The sequence below is a fragment of the Symphalangus syndactylus genome, chromosome 4 (genome assembly GCF_028878055.3).
Source record: "Symphalangus syndactylus isolate Jambi chromosome 4, NHGRI_mSymSyn1-v2.1_pri, whole genome shotgun sequence".
NCBI classification, from domain to species: domain Eukaryota; kingdom Metazoa; phylum Chordata; class Mammalia; order Primates; family Hylobatidae; genus Symphalangus; species Symphalangus syndactylus.
The window spans coordinates 132,633,161-132,653,537 of record NC_072426.2 but is presented as its reverse complement, the minus strand read 5'-3'; the positions used below and the strand labels follow the sequence as shown (position 1 = coordinate 132,653,537).

The 20,377-nt window shown below is 35.6% G+C and overlaps 1 protein-coding gene across 11 annotated transcripts in view; it reads right to left on the bottom strand.

Moving 5' to 3' along the window:
- RAPGEF2 (Rap guanine nucleotide exchange factor 2) overlaps window positions 1-20,377 on the bottom strand; it is a 256,394-nt gene that overhangs the window by 99,830 nt on the left and 136,187 nt on the right. For 8 of the 11 annotated variants that reach the window (XM_055276266.1, XM_055276268.1, XM_055276262.2 and 5 more), the window contains 3 exons: window positions 19,816-19,891; window positions 17,312-17,479; window positions 14,914-14,931 (listed from right to left, as the gene is read on the bottom strand). In XM_055276266.1, the coding sequence (XP_055132241.1) occupies window positions 14,914-14,931; window positions 17,312-17,479; window positions 19,816-19,891 (262 nt within the window). The remainder of the gene's footprint in view (window positions 1-14,913; window positions 14,932-17,311; window positions 17,480-19,815; window positions 19,892-20,377) is intronic. The other 3 variants (XM_055276263.2, XM_055276269.2, XM_063638335.1) reach the window with 1 other exon arrangement.

Sequence of the window (20,377 nt, the reverse complement as noted above, 5' to 3'; positions counted from 1 at the left end):
TAATATTTAACAAATACGTTTTTATTTTTAAAAAATCTAGTGTCTGGAAATAAATATCAAACTACGTAAGTTTTCAAAATGGCTTAATAGTCTTTCTAAAAGAAAGTGACAGTAATTATAAATGGATGCATTAACCAACGGACTTTACTACCAGAAATAGAATTGTGCCTGCCCTTTTGTTGTAATCAAATACATTCCAGACAGGAAATGCTTCCAAATAAACTTGCCTGAAAAATAAATAAATATAGAAGACCATCTCAATATAGAAAATATTTTAAATGACACGAAAATTTCTAAAATATTTTCTTGAGAAAAAAGTCAGCCTATCGATACAGCCACATGAGTTTCAGATAACAACACTCAATATTCCTTTTTATAAATAAATGAATAAACAAAACACACACCTAATTTCTCCCTCTCCTTAGTGGCTCTAAAAAGGCATGGGGAGTATTTTACTATTCATATTTTAGTTACACTTTGAAATTGTCAGTTACTACCATTTTGATATTTAAAAACCAAAGATAATACTAGAATATTTAATTGTAAATATCAGATTATCATTATTAGAATTGCTAACAACTGGCCAGATAGTTCATGGTCACGCAAGATTACATTACCTAGGTGTGTCATAAAGTAGCATTTCATATTATTAATACAGGAAGGCATTCACTCATTAATTCTATAACTGATCCCCAAGACTTTAAATGGGATAGGACAAGAAACAAGAAATCAGGGATGAAAGAGCCCATATAGCCAAGACAATACTAAGCAAAAAGAACAAAGCTGGAGGCATCATGCTACCCGACTTCAAATTATACTACAAGTCTACAGTAACCAAAACAGCATGGTACTGTTACAAAAACAGACACATAGACCAATGAAACAGAATAGAGAACTCAGAAATAAGACTGCACATCTACAACCATCTGATCTTCAACAAACCTGACATAAACAAGCAATGAGGAAAACATTTCCTATTTAATAAATGGTGCTGGGAGAACTGGCTAGCCACATGCGGAAAACAAACTGCTCCTTTCTTACACCTTTTACAAAAATTAACTCAAGATAGATTAAAGACTTAAATGTTGATATGATTTGGCTCTGCATCCCCAACCAAATCTCATTTTACAGCTCCCATAATTCCCAAGTGTTGTGAGAGGGACTTGGTAGTAGATGATTAAATCATGGGGCGGGTCTTTCCTGTGCTGTTCTCATGATTGTGAATGGGTCTCATGAGACTTGATGGTTTGCAAAACAGGAGTTTCTCTGCACAAGCCCTCTCTTTGCCTGCTGCCATCCACGTAAGATGTGGCTTGCTATTCCCTGCTTTCCGCCATGATTGTGAGGCTTCCTCAGCCACGTGGCACCGTGAGTCCAATTAAATATCTTTCTTTTGTAAATTGCCCAGTGTCAGGTATGTCTTTATCAGCAGTGTGAAACTGACTAATACAAATGTAAAACCCAAAACTATTAACAATCCTAGAAGAAAATCTAGACAATGCTATTCAGGACACAGGCACGAGCAAAGATTTCACAAAACAACAACAACAACAAAAAACACCAAAAGCATTGCAACAAAAGCAAAAATTGACAAATGGGATCTAATTAAACTAAAGAGCCTCTGCACAACAAAAGAAACTATCATCAGAGTGAACAGACAACCGACAGAATGGGAGAAAATTTTCACAATTTATCCACCTGACAAAGGTCTAATATCCAGAGTTTACGAGAAACAAAAAAAAAATTTACAAGAAAAAAACAGACAACTCCATTAAAAAGTGGGCAAAGGACATGAACAGACACTTCTCCAAAGACATGCAGCCAACAAATATGTAAAAAACTCAAACATCACTGATCATTAGAGAAATTCAAATCAAAACCACAATAAGATACCATCTCACACCAATCAGAATAGCTGTTATTAAAAAGTCAAGTAACAACAGATGCTGGCGAGGTTGCAGAGAAAAAGAAACACATTGTTGGTGGGAGTATAAATTAGTTCAACAATTGTGGAAGACAGTGTGGCGATTCTTCAAAGACCTAGAGGCAGAAATACCATTTGATCCAGCAATCCCACTACTGGGTATATACCCAAAGGAATAGAAATCATCCTATTATAAAGATACTCACATGCATATGTTCATTGCAGCACTACTCACAATAGCAAAGGCATGGAATCAACCCAAATACCCATCAATGATAGACTGGATAAAGAAAACGTGATACATATACACCATGGAATACTCTGCAGCCATAAAAAGGAACAAGATCATGTCCTTTGCAGGGACATGCCAGAAGCCATTATTCTCAGCAAACTAACAAAGGAACAGAAAACTAAACACTGCATGTTCTCACTTTTAAGTGGGAGCATAGGGAGGGGAACAACAGACACTGTGGCCTGCGGGGGGCCATACAGGGAAGAACATCAGGATACATAAAGCTAATACATGGGCTTAATACCTAGGTGATGGATTGATAGGTACGGCAAACCACTATGGTACACATTTACCTATGTAACAAAGCTGTATATCCTGCACATGTATCCTGGAACTTTAAATACAATTAAACTAAAAAAAGAAATCAGAGATGAATTTCAGAAATCATGTTGGTCAGTTCAACAGCGTGCTAGACATAAACAAAATGTACTGATCATCTATGAAATGCTTACTAAAAGATTGTCTTAGAGAAAATGTATAAAAAAACCTGTTTTCTGGATGGATTTTGTTTTATAGGAAGTAAATATTTTTTCCAAGACATAAAGCAAACTTAAAATCTGCTCGACCAAAATTTAAAAGTATATCACTAAACTCAGTGAAGTTTTAAGATTAAAAACAAAATTAACAAGATATTAATAATCCAATCAACTACTACAAAACATGGTATTTACAATAAAAGTAGAAACACAGTATGGAAGAAAATGAGACTATTTAAAAAAAAATTTCTCTACCCAAAAACAATGCATGAATCTATGGTGACCCCTTATCACATAGAATATTCATCTGGCCATTTCAATTTTCACCAAGGGAGACCCACCATTTCAGATTTGAGGAATTGAGACAACATTTCTGGTGCCTTACCAAAGGCAGCTCTATCCCCTCAGACAATTATTTTGCTTTATAGTAGCTGATTTCTGAAAGAATTTTGAATGTCAGAGCACAGTCATGAGTTGCCAATCACACTTCGTGGTAACAAGGGAAACTGGCCACTTATGTCTTAATGTAAGAACAAGGAGACAGAAAAAGACTGAAGGCAGCACAAAGGCACCAGTTAAAAAAAAAAATAAACTGTATATTCAAAATAGAGCAAAAGAAAGAGAAGAATTCTAGAAATAAGGGGAGTTTTGAGAAGAAAGAAGTTTTAAAAATGGCCACACGTCATAACGACAGAATGACGGGGAATACATTCCGAGAAAGGCGTCATTGGGCAACTTTGTCTTCGTACAAACATCATGGGAGTGTACTTACACAAACCTAGATGATGTTGCCTACTATACACCTAGCTAGGCTCATGGCCTATTGCTCCTAGGTGACAAATCTGTACAGCATGTCACCATACTGAATCCTGTAGGCAACTGTAATACAACAGTAAGTATTTGTATATGTAAACATACCTAAACACGGAAAAGCTACAGTAAAAATACTGTACTATAATCTTACAGGACCACTGTTGTGTATGTGTTCGTTCGCTGACAAAAATGTCATTATGCAGCATAGGACTATTTAAAATCTCATGCTGGTGGGGCATGGTGGCTCACGCCTGTGATCCCAGCACTTTGGGAGGCCGAGGCAGGCGGATCACCTGAGGTCAAGAGTTCGAGACCAGCCTGGCCAATGTGGTGAAACCCTGTCTCTACTAAAAATTAGCCAGACGTGGTGGCACACACCTGTAGTTCCAGCTACTTGGGACGCTGAGATGGGAAAATCACTTGAACCCAGAAGACAGGGGTTGCAGTGAGCGGAGATTGTGACACCACACTCCTGGCTGGGTGACACAGCGAGACTCTGTCTCAAAAAAAAAAAAAAAAGTCATACTGTATTTGGTACAGATTTTGGACTTGTCAGCATCCACAATAGCATACGCCAATTCCTTAATATCTCCTTCCCTTAACACTCCACTGGTTCTATTTGCAGAACTCTATTATACTATGCAAATAAAATCTGAAAAACCAGTGAATCAAATCTATAAGAGACTAGTTCACAAAGTATGGTCTCAGGACCCCTGAGGGTCCCCAAGACTCTTAAGGAGTTCATAAAGCCAAACTATGTTTTCATTATGACATTAAAATGTTACTTGCTTTTCTCACTGTGCTGATGTGTAAAAGCAAAAATGGGTAAAACCTAACTGATGTCTTAGGATATATCAAGACACTGGCATCACTACTACTATGTAACTACTGTTATTACCAATATGGTCCTTGTATTCTTTACCACCACTCACAGTGGCAAAAAAAGGAAATGCCAGTATTAAAGTGTCCTTGATAAAGCAGTAATAATTAATTGCATTAAATCTCCACCCATTAGTATACGTCCTTTTAATATTCTGTATGATGAAGTGAGAAGTTTGCATAAAGCACTTTTGTTACAATGTACAATGGTTGTTTCAAGGAAAAGATGTGCAATTATTCCAGTCGTAAGTGAACTGGCCCCTTTTTTCACAGAAAAACATTTTTTTTTATTTTTTGAGACGGAGTCTCGCTCTGTTCCCCAGGCTCACTGCCAGCCCCGCCTCCCGGGTTCACGCCATTCTCCTGCCTCAGCCTCCCGAGTAGCTGGAACTACAGGCGCCCACCACCACGCCCGGCTAATTTTTTGTTATTTTTAGCAGAGACGTGGTTTCACCGTATTAGCCAGGATGGTCTCGATCTCCTCACCTCGTGATCCGCCCACCTCGGCCTCCCGAAGTGCTGAGATTACAGGCGTGAGCCACCGCGCCCGGCCACAGAAAAACATTTTCATTTGAAAGAACAAATAATAATAATAATAAAAACTATGGTTATTCGGAATTGGGTATCTGGCAGGTATTTTCTAAAAATGAACAAAAAGAGCTTGTCATTTGAAGAAAAACAGCTGATAATACTTTGCTAATGATAAAGTTTGAAGTTTCAACTAAAAGAATTTTGAAAAACATATCTAACACAGTAACTTTGACAGCTTCATAATTAAGGCCCTTTCTTTATGAGATCTGTGGTGGTATTAACAAATGTGATTTTTCTTTATATTGTATAATGTGTCAAAATTCAGAAGACTGTTTAACCCAGTGACCACTGCATGATGTTACAAAAGTATGCATAAGTAAAAAGATCCTTTCATTGTGCAGTTAAGACCAATGGGTTTTAATAAAAGAGAGTAAGGCAAGTTAACTAACATGGTTTTAAATTTCTCATTGCAACTGATCTTTAAGAAACCACTACTGGTCAAATTTTGGTGCAGTCTTTCAAAAAACACCCACAATTATTTTTGAAAGCTGTTAAAATACTCTTCCCTTTTCCAACTACCTATGCATGTGAGGCCAGATTTTCTTCATACACTTTACATACTTCGACCAGAACAGCGTATCACAACAGACTGAATACACATACGAGAATCCAACTGTCTATTAGGCCAATATTAAACATATTTGCTAAAGCATAAAACACTATCATTCTTCTTACAAATTTTTGTTTTATAAAATATTTTCCCCTTAAAAACCCTCATGTTAATGTGTAATGTGTGTATTACTATTTTTAAGTTAATCAATGGATACATATTTAAAACTTTTTGTTTCAATTTCTAATGTGGTAAATAATAATAAACAAAAGCTCATTAGAGCGGAAAAAAAATTTTTAGAAGTTTAAAGGAGTCCAGAGATGAAACTGTTTGAAAACTGCTGCAACTAGAAAACAATCAGCCTCTCTTAGCTGATGTGAAAGAATGCAGTTATCAACTGTCCTTAGATTTCCTGTTTACACCCACTTCAACAGAACCCTCTGACAATCCGCTTGCAGAATAGCTGGCCGCTCTTTCAGTCTAACCAAAGTTAATACTAAAATTCAGGCAAAAGTTTATTCTACAGAGTAATTTTTAAACTGAGCTGTCAAGTATTCCTCAAAAATGCCCACTGTAAATGACATCAAGAATATCAACAACGCTCAAGTATTCTCTACATCCCAGTTGATTAGGGATATGCTTATTTCATAAATTAACAAATGGCAAAATGATCCCTTTCTAAAAACTTTCCCAAGTGTTCCAAAAGTCCTGATAATTCAAACTTTTTTTTTAAAGGTTCAGTTTAAATTCTTGCATAAAGAAATACAGGGCCAGGCGCCTGTAATCCCAGTACTTTGGGAGGCCAAGGCAGGCAAATCGCTTGAGCTCAGGAGTTCAAACGCAGCCTGGGCAATATGGCGAAACCCTGTTTCTACAAAAAACACGAGTGTGCTGGCTCACGCCTGTAGTCTCAGCTACTAGGGAGGCTGAGGTGGCAGAATCTCTTAAGCCTGAAAAGTGGAGGTTGTGTGTCCAGAATTGGTGGGTTCTTGGTCGCGCTGACTTCAAGAATGAAGCCACGGACCCTCACGGTGAGTGTTACAGTTCTTAAAGATGGTGTGTCCAGAGTTTGTTCCTTCAGATGTTCAGATGTGTCCAGAATTTGTTCCTTCTGGTGGGTTCGTGGTCTTGCTGACTTCAGGAGTGAAGCTGCAGACCTTCGCCGTGTTACAGCTCTAAAAGGTGCACCTCTGGAGTTGTTTGTTCCTTCCAGTGGGTTCGTGGTCTTGCTGGCTTCAGGAGTGAAGCTGCAGACCTTCGCAGTGAGTGTCACGGCTCTTAAAAACGTGGCAGACGCAAAGACTGAGCAGCAGCAAAATTTACTGTGAAGAGCAAAAGAACAAAGCTTCCACAGCGTGGAAGCAAACCCAAGCAGGTTGTCACTTCGGACTCAGGCAGCCTGCTTTTATTCCCTTATCTGACCCCACCCACATTCTGCTGATTGGTCCATTTTACAGAGAGCTGATTGGCCCATTTTACAGAGAGCTGATCGGTCCGTTTTGACAGGGTGCTGACTGGTGCGTTTACAATCCCTGAGCTAGACACAGAGTGCTGATTGGTGCATTTACAACCCTCTAGCTAGACATAAAAGTTCTCCAAGTCCCCACTAGATTTGCTAGACACAGAGCACTGATTGGTGTGTTTACAAACCTTTAGCTAGACACAAGAGTGCTGATTGGTGCGTTTACAATCCCTGAGCTAGACACAGAGAACTAATTGGTGCATTCACAAACCTTTAGCTAGACACAGAATGCTGATTGGTGCATTTACAATCCTCCAGCTAGACACAGAAGTTCTCCAAGTCCCCACGGGACTCAGGAGCCCAGCTAGCTTTGCCTAGTGGATCCCACGCCAGGGCGGCGGGAGGAGCTGCCCGCCAGTCCTGCACTGCACTCCTCAGCCCTTGGGTGGTCGATGGGACCGGGCACTGCAGAGCAAGGGAGGGCGCCCATCGGGGAGGCTCAGGCAGCGCCGGAGCCCACAGGGGGTTGGGGGCTCGGACATGGCAGGTTGCAGGTCCCGAGCCCTGCCCCATGGGGAGGTGGCTGAGGCCTGGCGAGAATTCAAGTGCAGGGCGGGCAGGCCGGCAGTGCTGGGGGACCTGGCACACCCTCCACAGCTGCTGGCCCAGGTGCTAAGCCCCTCACTGCCTGGGCCAGCAGCGCCGGTGGGCCGCTCCGAGTGTGGGGCCCGCTCCGAGTGTGGGGCCCGCTGAGCCTGAGCCCACCCGGAACTCGCGCTGGCCCGTGAGCACAGCTCACAGCCCAGGTTCCCACCTGCACATCTCCCTCCATACCTCCCCGCAAGCAGAGAGAGCCGGCTCCGGCCCCGCCGAGAGAGCGACCCCCACAGCGCAGTGGCAGGCTGAAGGGCTCCTCGAGCATGGCCAGAATGGACGCAGAGGCCGAGGTGGCGCCGAGAGCAAGCGAGGGCTGCTAGCACGTTGTCACCTCTCAGTTGTAGTGACCCGAGATGACGCCACTGTACTCCAGCTTGGGTGACAGAGCAAGAGACCCTGTCTCAAAAAAAAAAAAAAAAAAAGAAGAAGAAGAAGAAGAGTGCTAATAATTGGTGAAAGGGAAATGTCACAACTTATTTTGAGGTTTTATTTTCTAATACCCTCAAATGCCTTCTGCATTGTATTGAAACCACAAATGGCAAATTACCATTGCTATTCTCATAGACATCTGAGTAAAAATCAAGACAGCCTGAGTATTTTCTTTTTCATCCTCAAATATTTCCCTTTGTAATTACTCTACTATTTATCCAAATCAGCAATTTGTATTACAGATTTGGTCCACTCTGCTGCCATACCATTTCTCCCCTATGCCAGCCATTCCAAATGTCATATTGCATCCAACTACCACGTCTTCCACTTAATTATTATTATTATTTTTCCATAAGTTATTGGGGTACAGGTGGTATTTGGTTACATAAGTAAGTTCTTTAGTGGTGATTTGTGAGATCCTGGTGCACCCATCTCCCAAGCAGTACACAATGCACCATATATGTTGTCTTCTGTCTTGCACTTAAAAGAAAGGAAGATTAAAGGGGGTGGGGGAGGATATCTGATCATCTACTGAGTCCATAAGAAACTGCTATAATACAATTATTTAGTAAGGTTTTAAAAATAGATTCTACACTTTTTCTCAAAATATCTTTAAAGGTATTTTTTAGCCTATGTGTAATTTTATTTTACTTTTTTGCCTTGATATTTCCCAATACAAGTAATTTTAATTATCACAAAGGATGCTAGGCAGTACATCTGTGAAATGGATATGCTCAGTGAGTCCAAAGTTTACTACTAATATACTTAACCCTACTGAGCTGTATCATAAAAATGTTAAGATGGTAACATTAATGGTATCTGGGTTTCTTTAACCAAAAAAGAAAAACAATGATAACTTATGTATTTTAAATAGGTGAATTGTATGGCATGTGAATTATATCTCAAATAAGTTGTTACTGGGAAAAAGAAGTGGAGGTTTGTGTCCCTGATAAGTTAAAAAAAAAAAAGTTTACTATTAAAATAGTATAGATAATACTGACTAAATGACTAAATTTTTCAGAGAAAATAAGGGGAAAATTTTATATAGATAAATATGTATAGCATTATTAGGTATTTTTTAATTATCTTCATATAAATAATTAAAATATTTTCTTTCACAACTGATTTAAAACCTAACATCTATATATTCCATAAAATGCTAGAGTTTTGTCCAGAAGTCAACAGTATCTTCCAGCTAACAGAGAGGCATTTCAGGTTAATAATGTTTTAAAACTGCACTCAAAACCAAAAGAGAGTATTTCCAATCACCTGATATTTCAAACAGTGAAAACAGACAACTTACAACAGATAACTGTAAAAAGATCAATTCAGCACTGGCAGGAAATAGGTCTGAATATCAAAGTAGGTTTTTTTTTTTTTTAAAAAAAAAAAAAAAAAAAAAGACTTTTTTTTAAATCAGCATGTAGCTCTGCAAAATCTCATGACAAAAAAAAATCACATGATAAGAAATGAAACAGTCGAAGATGAAAAGCATCTTCGCTGTTGCGATTAAAAGCTAAATTTTAGCCAAGTATATTTAAAACATGTACAGCACAGAGAGCCACCAGTATTCACAAGGAGAGGCAAGACCAAGTGACAGTGATCTTTTCGACAAATAAATCGCTTGAAATATTGCATGACTTGCTACACAACACCCTTATTACTTTCAATTTCCAAGTGCAACCAAAAGATGGGTCCAATTATGACATCAATACAAGCTTTCTTTCAAAATGGAATGAAAGAACAGTAAATCCCAGTGGACACCGGAGTTCTGTAGCAGAGATGATGTAATATATAAAAATAGACATCCTTCAACAGAAGCTGAAACTTGGGTAAACAGCACACTGCATACCATTCTCAACTGCCTTGCATGAATTTACAATGCATGCTGTTAATAGCATGAGAAATCATTTTATTTTCTAAACTATTTCCTGATTTACATTTCAATTTCTGCACATACGCTATAGCAATTTCCCAATCCATATAAATTAAATCAACATAAATACCTGATTGTAACTGCAAGAAAGAGAGTTAGTCCCCACAAAGCAAGGAGGTTGAAACCACTATAGCAGCTTTAACATGCTGCATTTTGCCAGAAATTGCAGCACACACAGCACGGTATTGTTACATCCACCTATTGTTCAGAGACTTTTCCACAGGGAGCTTTCTGCAGGATGTTAAAATGCAACATAATCTAGGGTAAAGAGGAACTAGTAAACCTGCCAATAATGGGTGTGAAAAGCAAAGGATACTTTTGATACCACTCTCCAAAGACTCTTCTGATGAAAACATAAAGCATCAGGCATCTAAACAATAAATTTTAGTAACATTTGTGGGGGGTTTTATCACTCTCTAACACTCTCTCTTCATCCTCTTTTCCATTCTTTATTACCTAATTCAGTTTTCACATTTCTATTTAGCTTTCCTGGATTAAAGAATGCTTGAAACTAATCCACCTCAAACTCTCACTCACGTATTTATATTCATATACAATACGGTCATTAAACACTATTGGAATAGAAAGTACTGCCCACAAAGCAAATCATCAGAAATTAATGAATTAGAGCTAAAGTTTTATTTTGAAACATAAATTATTTCGGCCAGGCGCAGTGGTTCACGCCTGTAATCCCAGCACTTTAGGAGGCCGAGGCGGGTGGATCAATTGAGATTGGGAGTTCGCAACCAGCCTGACCGATATGGAGAAACCCCATCTCTACTAAAAATACAAAATTAGCCGGGCCTGGTGGTGCACACCTGTAATCCCAGCTACTCGAGAGGCTGAGGCAGGAGAATCACTTGAATCCAGGAGGCAGAAGTTGCGGTGTGCCGAGATTGCACCATTGCACTCCAGCCTGGGCAACAAGAGTGAAACTCTGCCTCAAAAAAAAAAAAAAAAAAAAAAAAAAAAAAAAGAAACATAAATTATTTCTACTTTCTTCCCCCTGAATACCACCTAAATCCCTCACCTTTCATTCTTATTCCAGTTGCCATGTTCTAGCCACCATTTCCATTTCCATTGCTTAACCAGGTCTTGTGGTCTCACCTTACTATCCCTATCCCCAAAATCTATTCCATCTTGGAGCTAGAGTAGTTTATTTAAATGTAAATCTCAGTATGTCACACCTCTGCTTCAGTCTCTTTGTTGTTCCTTGCAGTCATGAAAAAGTTCAACTTTCAACATGGCTTTCAAAAACCCTATGACCACTCAACCTCTAAGTCTTTGAACAAATAAGATTCTTTCTGTACAAAGTATCTTTCTTTGAGCCAAGATATTCGGGTGGTTCATGAAACCATCCCTGACTCCTGTAGGGGCCCTGGGTGTGTACCATTTATTTTTCTGTATTCCCTGTGAGATTGTAAGGGCAAAGGGGGCAGATTCTCCTGTGTTGTAGACTTTTATATCTCTAGAGGCTGGGACAGACCTGAAACATGGTGGGCACTCAATGAATATTTCTTAAATGACAAAAAATATATAAATGAAAATACTGAGCTTTTCTCTCTATGATACAAGAAATAAAATACACAAATTTCCTGAAACTCCATCCCATTATAATTCACAGAGAGACACTGATAATAATATTGAAGACAAGCCTTCAGGTACAATTAAGCAAACAAATGCTTGATAAATTTAAGTTTTAAAAGGATAAAAAATGTTAAGATAACTAAGAAATTTCCCCTGTATTGAGTAATTTCTCATATATATATACATAAACAGGTTTTTAAATATCATCATATAAATTATAGCCAGGTGTGATATCATATAAAGTGAAGGTAAAATTTGAAGTCCTTAAATATTCTAGGAAATTTACTAGCTATACAAGTTATTGATATATTACCCAAAACATACCCTCTTAAGTAGCAAATACTGAGTCAAACCTAAAGAAACCTCAGTAAAAAACCGAATAAATAATAAATGACAAAGAAAAGACATGACATGAGTAAAAATATTGCCTACTTATTTAAGAACATAACTCAAGTCAGAAAGCCTAAATGTCAAATAAATGTGCACAACCACGGAAACTAAATGCTGTAATGTTTTCATTGTTTCAATAGCTGAATGATTTTTGAAACTAACCAAAACTACCAAGGAGTCTTTAACTGAAGGAGAAACCAACTTAACTCTATCTCAAGAGAAATACTGACTTCAGAGATATTTAAGGTATATCCTAGGAATGGTTATATCTTATACACTCATTGTAAGAAACATAATTTGCCTTATATTATTATACAGAATAATAACCTTAGTTTTAAAATGGGACTGATTTTCATAAGCCTCATATATGAATCAATCTTATTACATTGCTGCCACATTTTAAAAATATTGTATTATCACTGACTACAACAAAAATTATTTCCATAAAGTTTAATATTATATGGCATTCAACTTACATTATATTAATTTAATCTTATGTAGTATTCTCCATTACTTTTGCATGTGATCTCTAAGAACATTAAGCCTCATCTACTGGAAAATTCAATGTATCTTTATGAAACATTACTCTGGAGTGTATATTCACATTGTAGAAAAGGACTACTAATAAAATGTGTGGGAGATATCCTTTTACATGACCAATGAGTTTTCATCATTTTAAAATTTTTGTACTGACGGAAACTTTATAAGTATGTTTTATTTACACTGTGTTCAGAGTCTCCTGATTCAGATTTGTATAAAGTGGAGCCATATTTTTGGGTAAGTAGGAGTGGGGGTGTGGGGTCAACCAGAATTTTAAAGCATGGAGAGCATTTTAACATTGCCACCAGCTTAGGAAGGATGGAAATTATGAAATGTCAGTTGGGACACACAACCTCTACAATTTGGCCAAGTTTTCTTCAATCTTTAGTCTAATATTTCTCTGTACAGTTTTCCTCTTTCCAAACTAGGAAAATGGAAGAGCTGGGTTTTTTCCTCATTAAAATCAGGGGAGGAATAGAAGATGACGGAAGAGGAAGGTACCAGCTTCCCACGTCACTCCAATAAGGTAAAAGTTAAAATGGTCCTTCCTCTCCTCTCCATTTTTAATATGGAATTCAGATTTTCCTACCCACACAAACTTCTAGAATAAATTACTAATCAATACAGAGAAGGCTTGAAACTATGGGTAAAATAAACATAGCTTTTCTTCTCCGGCCCTATTCTGAACCTGGAGACAAGGTAAACTATTACCATCCAAAGTCCCAAGATAGTTCTTTAGTGACAAGACCCCAAATCTTCCAGCCTCTGCCAGGAACCTTATTACCTGCCTCTATAATCTACTCACTTTTTAAGACTGAAAATTCATGCTAAATCTTATTTTTTAGCAATTTTAAATACAGCCTCAATCTCTACTCATCAAAATGTAAGAAAATGCTAATGAAAGCCATCTCCAATCTTCCTTTCTCACTGCATTTTAAAATGCTATTCTCTCTGCAAACCTCGTACACTTGCCTTGAAAAATGTCCTGAAAACACACTACATGGACTATGAGTATTCATGTTTCTGAAGAAAATCATCATAATCCACTTTAAACTACTGCAATGCATCTAATTTTAAAAAGTGTACATTAAAGTATACATCATAACTCAGTGCACATTTTAAATTCAATTCCAAGTTCTAAGTTGGAATTAGACTGGTAATTTATGCTAAAAAAGGAAGATCAATTACATATTGATTTATCTTTTAAAATATTATGTTTTATATATTTTAAGCATACTCTTTTCAGAGAAAAGCTCAAAACATTGAAGTACATAAAACTGTGTACAATTTTAAAATTATTTTAACTTAAAATTTTAAAATTATATAAAAATGTTTTAGATTTACCACATCATTTAAAAATTAGTAGTGCTTCCAAAAACCAATATAGCAATCATGACACCTGTGGCATTCTAATACGTACTCTCTTGTATAGAACATAAAGGAACTGTCTCATTTTAATTTGAAAAATTATACATAAAATTCATACTTTTAGGCAAAGTTACTCTAATAGCCAAAGATATATCGATGATAGATTCCCCCAATGTGAATAAATTATTCATGATCTTTTCCCTGTACAACAATAAAACACAAGCATAAAATGCTACTAGTTACTTAACCAATTAGTTTTCAGGGATAAATCAGTTTTTCTTCCTTGACTCAAAATTCCCTGATAACCCCAAATGTAATCTAGATCTTCAAAGAATTCATACTGAAAATCATAGATTTTAGTACTTAGTATAGTACTTAGTCATGTACTGGCATGAAAGAAGTGAGCAAGGAGATTATTACAGACCTCAATTAAAATGTAGAATGAAATAAAAGCAAGAAACCTTGTTAAAAATAAAGTGCAAATAAGAAAATACAAGAGATTTTAAACTTTGTTTCCTTTTTGACCAAGCTTTTTAAAGAAAATCTGAAATTTTACCAGTGGCCTCCCAAAATGTTCTCCCATTGGGATTCCTGAACTTTAGTTTTCATCTGTAGTATTTAAAATGTAAATTTCTAATGAATTTCCCATAAGCTTTCACATAAAAAGGAAAAAAAATCCTTCATGTCTGCCTGCCTTTCTCTCTTCATTTTTTTATTTGCAAAGCAGGTTAGTGAAGAACAGTGTTCCATTCATTTTTTTAAGCGCTCCATTCATTTTTAAAAATAAGTAGCTTGCACTTGAATTCTTTCTTCAACATGGACAATCCATCCCCAGGTCTGTACAGATCAAGCAGCCTATTCTACCACCCAAACCACTGATAATTTCAAAGTAAATTAGAGCAAAATACAGAAGGACAAGACCAAGCAAAACATATCAATATGATAAATTCATTAGTAACAGTGCAAATTCACACATAAACTTAGGTTAGTGTCAGGAGACCACACACAAATTACAATACCTGAGATTTAGTGCATTCCTTTGAGCCAAAATGAAATGAGTGCCATAAAGGAGGAAAGGAAAAGATGAACATTATCAGACATGCTATATTACATCTGCCAAAATGAAAATAATGTTAAAATTAAGAATGATCATATAGAATCAGCTATATGTATAATGCTTCCCATGTTCTTTAGCCATGCACTTGAAATGCTCTTGCAATCACTTTAAATCACCTGTGAAGTTGATCATGCAATTCTTTTAAATAAACTTTTCACCCTCAGTCCTTCACTATTAGCCAATTTCTTTCAAAGAGAACTATTTCTGTTAAGAATAAGTAAATATGACGTAGGGGTAATAAATAATAATTTCTATTTAATTCTTTTTACTATGTGGCATCATACACACAAAATTTTGCAATCTTCCTACATTAAAATTATGTATTTATGTAAAATAAATAATAAATACAATTACAATGTTATTTTTACACCCCAAAAAGGATGCAATCCTTATGACCATGTTGTTGCCAATCTTAACTCATTTAGTAAAATTAATACCACATGTCACACATTAGTAAACCAGTATATGATCCATTAGTAATCAAGCCAAATTTTTCATCCTACTATTGAATTTTCCCTAAAAGTATCTGCTGGCTAGGTAAGACATTCTTAAAAATCCACTTAAAAAAAAAAACAAAAACTTGTAACAATAAAAGAAATATATATTTTAAAACAAATAATGAAAAGGGAGCCATGTAAGGAAACTGAATGAAGCTTTCCATAAAGGGGGAATCACGCTGGGGGTGGGGGGAGGGAACAGTTATTAAATGGCCCACCCAACTAAAGTGTGACAAATATGACTATAAGAACAAACAAACCAACTTTAACACTACATTTTAAATAATCCATACTCCCACTGACTATTTTAGTTTGAAAACTAATCTGGAAAAACAATCCCAAAGCAGAAAAAAATTAGCAATATTAATGTTAGGCTAAAATATTATCTGTGTTGTATTATTAATATGTATAACTATTTTTAATACATATTTCCTTCTTCCATAATGCTACATCAACCCTAAAAACATTACCTTCTTTTATGGACAATGGCAACAAAAAAACCTTTCATGGTTTTTTTAATACTAAGTCTCTCCAACAGACAAAGATGTCTTTGTGATGGGGAAAAAGCAGTCCTTTGCAAATGAGCTCAATAAAATGATTCAACTATGAAATCCATGTTAAACTAAAATACTTCATGGGTAGCAAGAGGAGTAGTCAGGTTGCTAGTGGTCAAAACCACATTAAATATTTAAATAAAAAGGGCTCTCTGAGAAATAGAATATATGAAGTGTGGGTATAAGATATAACACTTAAACTTACTAAAAATTGAGTAAATAATTTTAAGTCTATATACATTTTCCCATGCATTTTGTATTTATACTTATTTGCAGAAAGAAAGAAAAAAAAGGTAAAGGAAAACAACTGGGGAATGTAAAATAGTTTTTAATTATCTATTTTTATTTTTTATATTTTTATTTTAAATTAATTATACATAAAATAACCACTCATTTCATGGTATTATATGCATAAATGATCTTTCACATTATTATGACATATCCAGGAATCTAAGCGATTTTGCTCTTGAAAAAACAAAGGAATAAGAAAAATAAGGCTTTAAAATGACTTTATTGAGATCTTGAACAAAGCACTCATTATCTATGTCTTGGTTTCCTCAAACATAAAAAGCAGTTTATTTACCAATATTTATGAAACAAATGACAATGACAATGTCTGCCTGCCTTTAAGAGGATCTTTGAACCTATTAGAAATATTTCAGGGCATCTTCACATTGAAATTTTAAAAAGCAGTATTTAAAATTATTCCTCCTTCATTGCATTAAAAAATAAATCTCAGCGATGTTCTCACAAAGGTATAAAAAGCTATGAAAAATAATGTAATTTTTACATATCTACTTTTAAAATAAAAAACAGGGATGATAGCACTCATTTGGGTTGGGAGTAAAGGGTGGAGTTCACAGGAGGGCGCTAAAATGTTAGATTAAGGTAAAACAAAATATTCCAATTACAATTATATGTGCTTATCACAAAGCTGATCTTCAGAGAACAACTTAATAAAGGAGCTAGCAAAGTCTGTTGACATCTTATTTCAATGTCTTTTAAAAACTAATCATATCATGTTTGTTTCCAGAAAAATCTACTCTTTCTATAATAAATGTTTAATATATAAATATTATATATTTATTTTTATATTTAATATAACAAATAAAAATATTTAAGTGTACTTAATGTGTGTGTATATATATAATTGAAAAGATTTGTCAAAAATTGAAAATTTAAACATCTTTTCACAAAACCCCAACAAAAAACTAGAAATAAATAAAAATATTATACTTGTATAACTTACCGTGTGATAGCCTCTAGGCAAAGGAGGTTTGCCCATGGGATAAGGATCCACAGTGTCAATAATTGTTTGTCTTTCACCTTTCTGGTTGATTTTTCTAAATCTCCTTCGAGACTGTCTATGGGAAGCTTGACGCTGAAAATATTCTTCATTTTCATCCATATAGTCCACCTGAAATAAAACCCCCCAAAATTTCATTTCTCCAAATGCAACATTTCCTATTAATATTAGATACAGAAAGAAACTTACAGATAACCCATATTCAATCATCTTGCAAAGACATCTGTAGAAAACTATCTAGACAAACTTCAAGTGTCTCTGAACTTCTCTGGAACTAATTGGTTTTGAGTAACATTTCTTTTATGAGGAGGCATTTTCAGTTCCACTTAGGACAATATGGGTAACTCTTGAATTTCCTGCCGTTTCAAAGGGAAGGATATTTTCAGCAGTCTTTGTACTGATTTATTAGTGAAAGATCTCACAGGATACATTACCACACATTATGAAAGCAACTACCACACTGTCTTAAGCAACATAGAAAAAAAAAAAAGAAAACCTGATGGAAATCTGTAAAAACTTCCAAATCCTGAATGACTCAAACAGTGCTAACAGAATGGCTTTGGTAGGTTATGCAAGGGTTTCTCCTTCTACTTTCATTCCGTGATTTCGGTTTCTTTTTTTATAAATAGTGTTGTTTAAAAGTAATTCCTCATTTAAAAAAATTTTAGGCCAGAAACAGTTGCTCACGCCTGTAATCCCAGCACTTTGGGAGGCCGAGGCAGGTGGATCACGAGGTCAGGAGTTCAAGACCAGCCTGGCCAACATGGTGAAACCCCATCTCTGCTAAAGATACAAAAAAGTAGCTGGGTGTGATGGCACGTGCCTGTAATCCCAGCTACCCGGGAGGCTGAGGCAGGAGAATTGCTTGGGGGCAGGATAATTGCTTGAACCCAGGAGGTGGAGGTTGCAGTGAACTGAGATCGCGCCATTGCACTTCAAGCTAGACAACAGGACAAGACTCCGTTTCAAAAAAAAAAAATATGTAGAAATGCTGATGAATGAACAGGGAATAAAAGTTACATTAGGTTATTCCTCATGTGACTGCTCATAATGGAGGCACGTCTAGGTTACAAAACTGTTCTCACACCAGCAAACCTAGTAGTTCGTGTAGTATCAGCAAGTATAAAATACTCAGTTTTAAAGACTAAAAATCCTCCAGAGAAATCTAAAAGTAGCATTAACAGAGGGCAAAATCTCAACGAAATATCTAAGACTATCTACTGTTGGAAAGTGCCATATATCTGCCTACATTCTTCCCAATCCTAAATCCTTACTCATAACTATGCTACTTTCTCACTTAAGTACATTTTGTAAAACTTTACCAAATATTTTAGTAAATTTTACAAAAAGTTCGCTAGCTTTGATGAGGAAGTTCTCATTTCTGACAGAATTCCTCTCCTACATCATAGGGAAAAACCCTACATCTTCTCTGAAAAGAGACCTAGAATTGTTTACTAAATACTTTACTAAATGTGAATAAAAGTTTCCATCATCATCTTTATTTGGACATCATTTACTTTACAAGACCTTCCTTCCCAGCTAGGGTGCTGGATGGGGACAGTAAGAATATCAACTGATGTCTAGGCTGGGAAACTCCCCTTCCACCTCATCTTATTTTTGTTACTAAGTTTTTTAAAGGGTACATATTATCCTATCTTAAAATCATTCTTATACAGTTAAGAAAAAAGTATGACAGGTTTGGTTTTTAAGCTTCAAGGTATGTTGCTAATATCTATTTTAACAATATCATATTTAACAATATGTTCTATGTATAATCTCTCTTTATAAATTTTTAAGTCACAAAATTCCATTAAAAAGAGGGAAAAGATGTCAACAGAGTGTTTAACCAGCATAATCCCCAAATTTCCTTTTAATTACTTGAAAAAATTCAAGTGATTTTCTTGTGTTTTTTAAAATAGTGTTGTTTAAAAAATAATTCCTCATTTAAAACATCTTAGAAACTCTGATGAATGAATTAACAGTGAACACGAGTTCCATTTGGTTATTCCTCATGATTGCTCACAATGGAGGCATGTTTAGATTCCAAAATTATTCTCACACCAGCAAACCTAGTGATTCATTTAAAGTAAGTCACTCATTCCAATCGACACTTGGAGAGCTAAAATCCTGCAATCAAGAGATTTTCCCCAAATTTCAATTAAATGGCATTATTATAGATTGAACTGCAAAGTACAAAAACCAAACACTTAGCTACTTGTACTTTTAAAATTTTTTTGGCATTTAATTGAATCCTGTAAATAATAAAATATGATTATGAACTCAAATTCATATTAATAAAAAGTTGTGAAATAAATACATCTAATGTTATGGAAAATATACAATATTTTCTAGTCAACAAAAATCTAATATTATAAGCAGTTTATAAAAATGTCTTTATTTCATACAATTTTTTAGGGGAAAAATAGTCCTCACAGAAATACTCTTACCACAATCATTTCAGAAGGCTCTAAAACAATGCATTCACAGCCACGCCTAAAACTTCCTGCAGAACGCTTGCCAAAACTAGAAAGAAATAAAAAAAAAAAATCAGTGAGGACAACCTCAGAGATTTAAGTAGTATTTGTGAACATAAGCCAAACTTCCAGATAAATAAAAATTAAAAACAATTACAAAAAGTACACATTGGAGAAAGTGAATTATCTTTAATAATTTACACAGAATGACAAGAAAGCATTCAAATTCTTAAGTTTCAGTCAGATTTTTCTGGAAAATTCTAACATAATATTTCAAATTAATAATGTAAGTAAAGGAGAATTATTAGCATGAGTGAGTTTTCTGTTAGGTTATTTTAAATCATCCTCAGGTGAATTTTGAAAATATTCCAGTAGGGATGGGAAATGTCTCAGTGGCAAACTATAGAAATGTTCCAAAAAAGTATAAAATGCATGTACATGTAATTCTCTTCATAGCTTAACTTGCTTAGGTTAAACTTCTTTTTCACCTAAAAAGTGTATTTACTTTCCTAAATTTTCAAATCAACTTATTCTA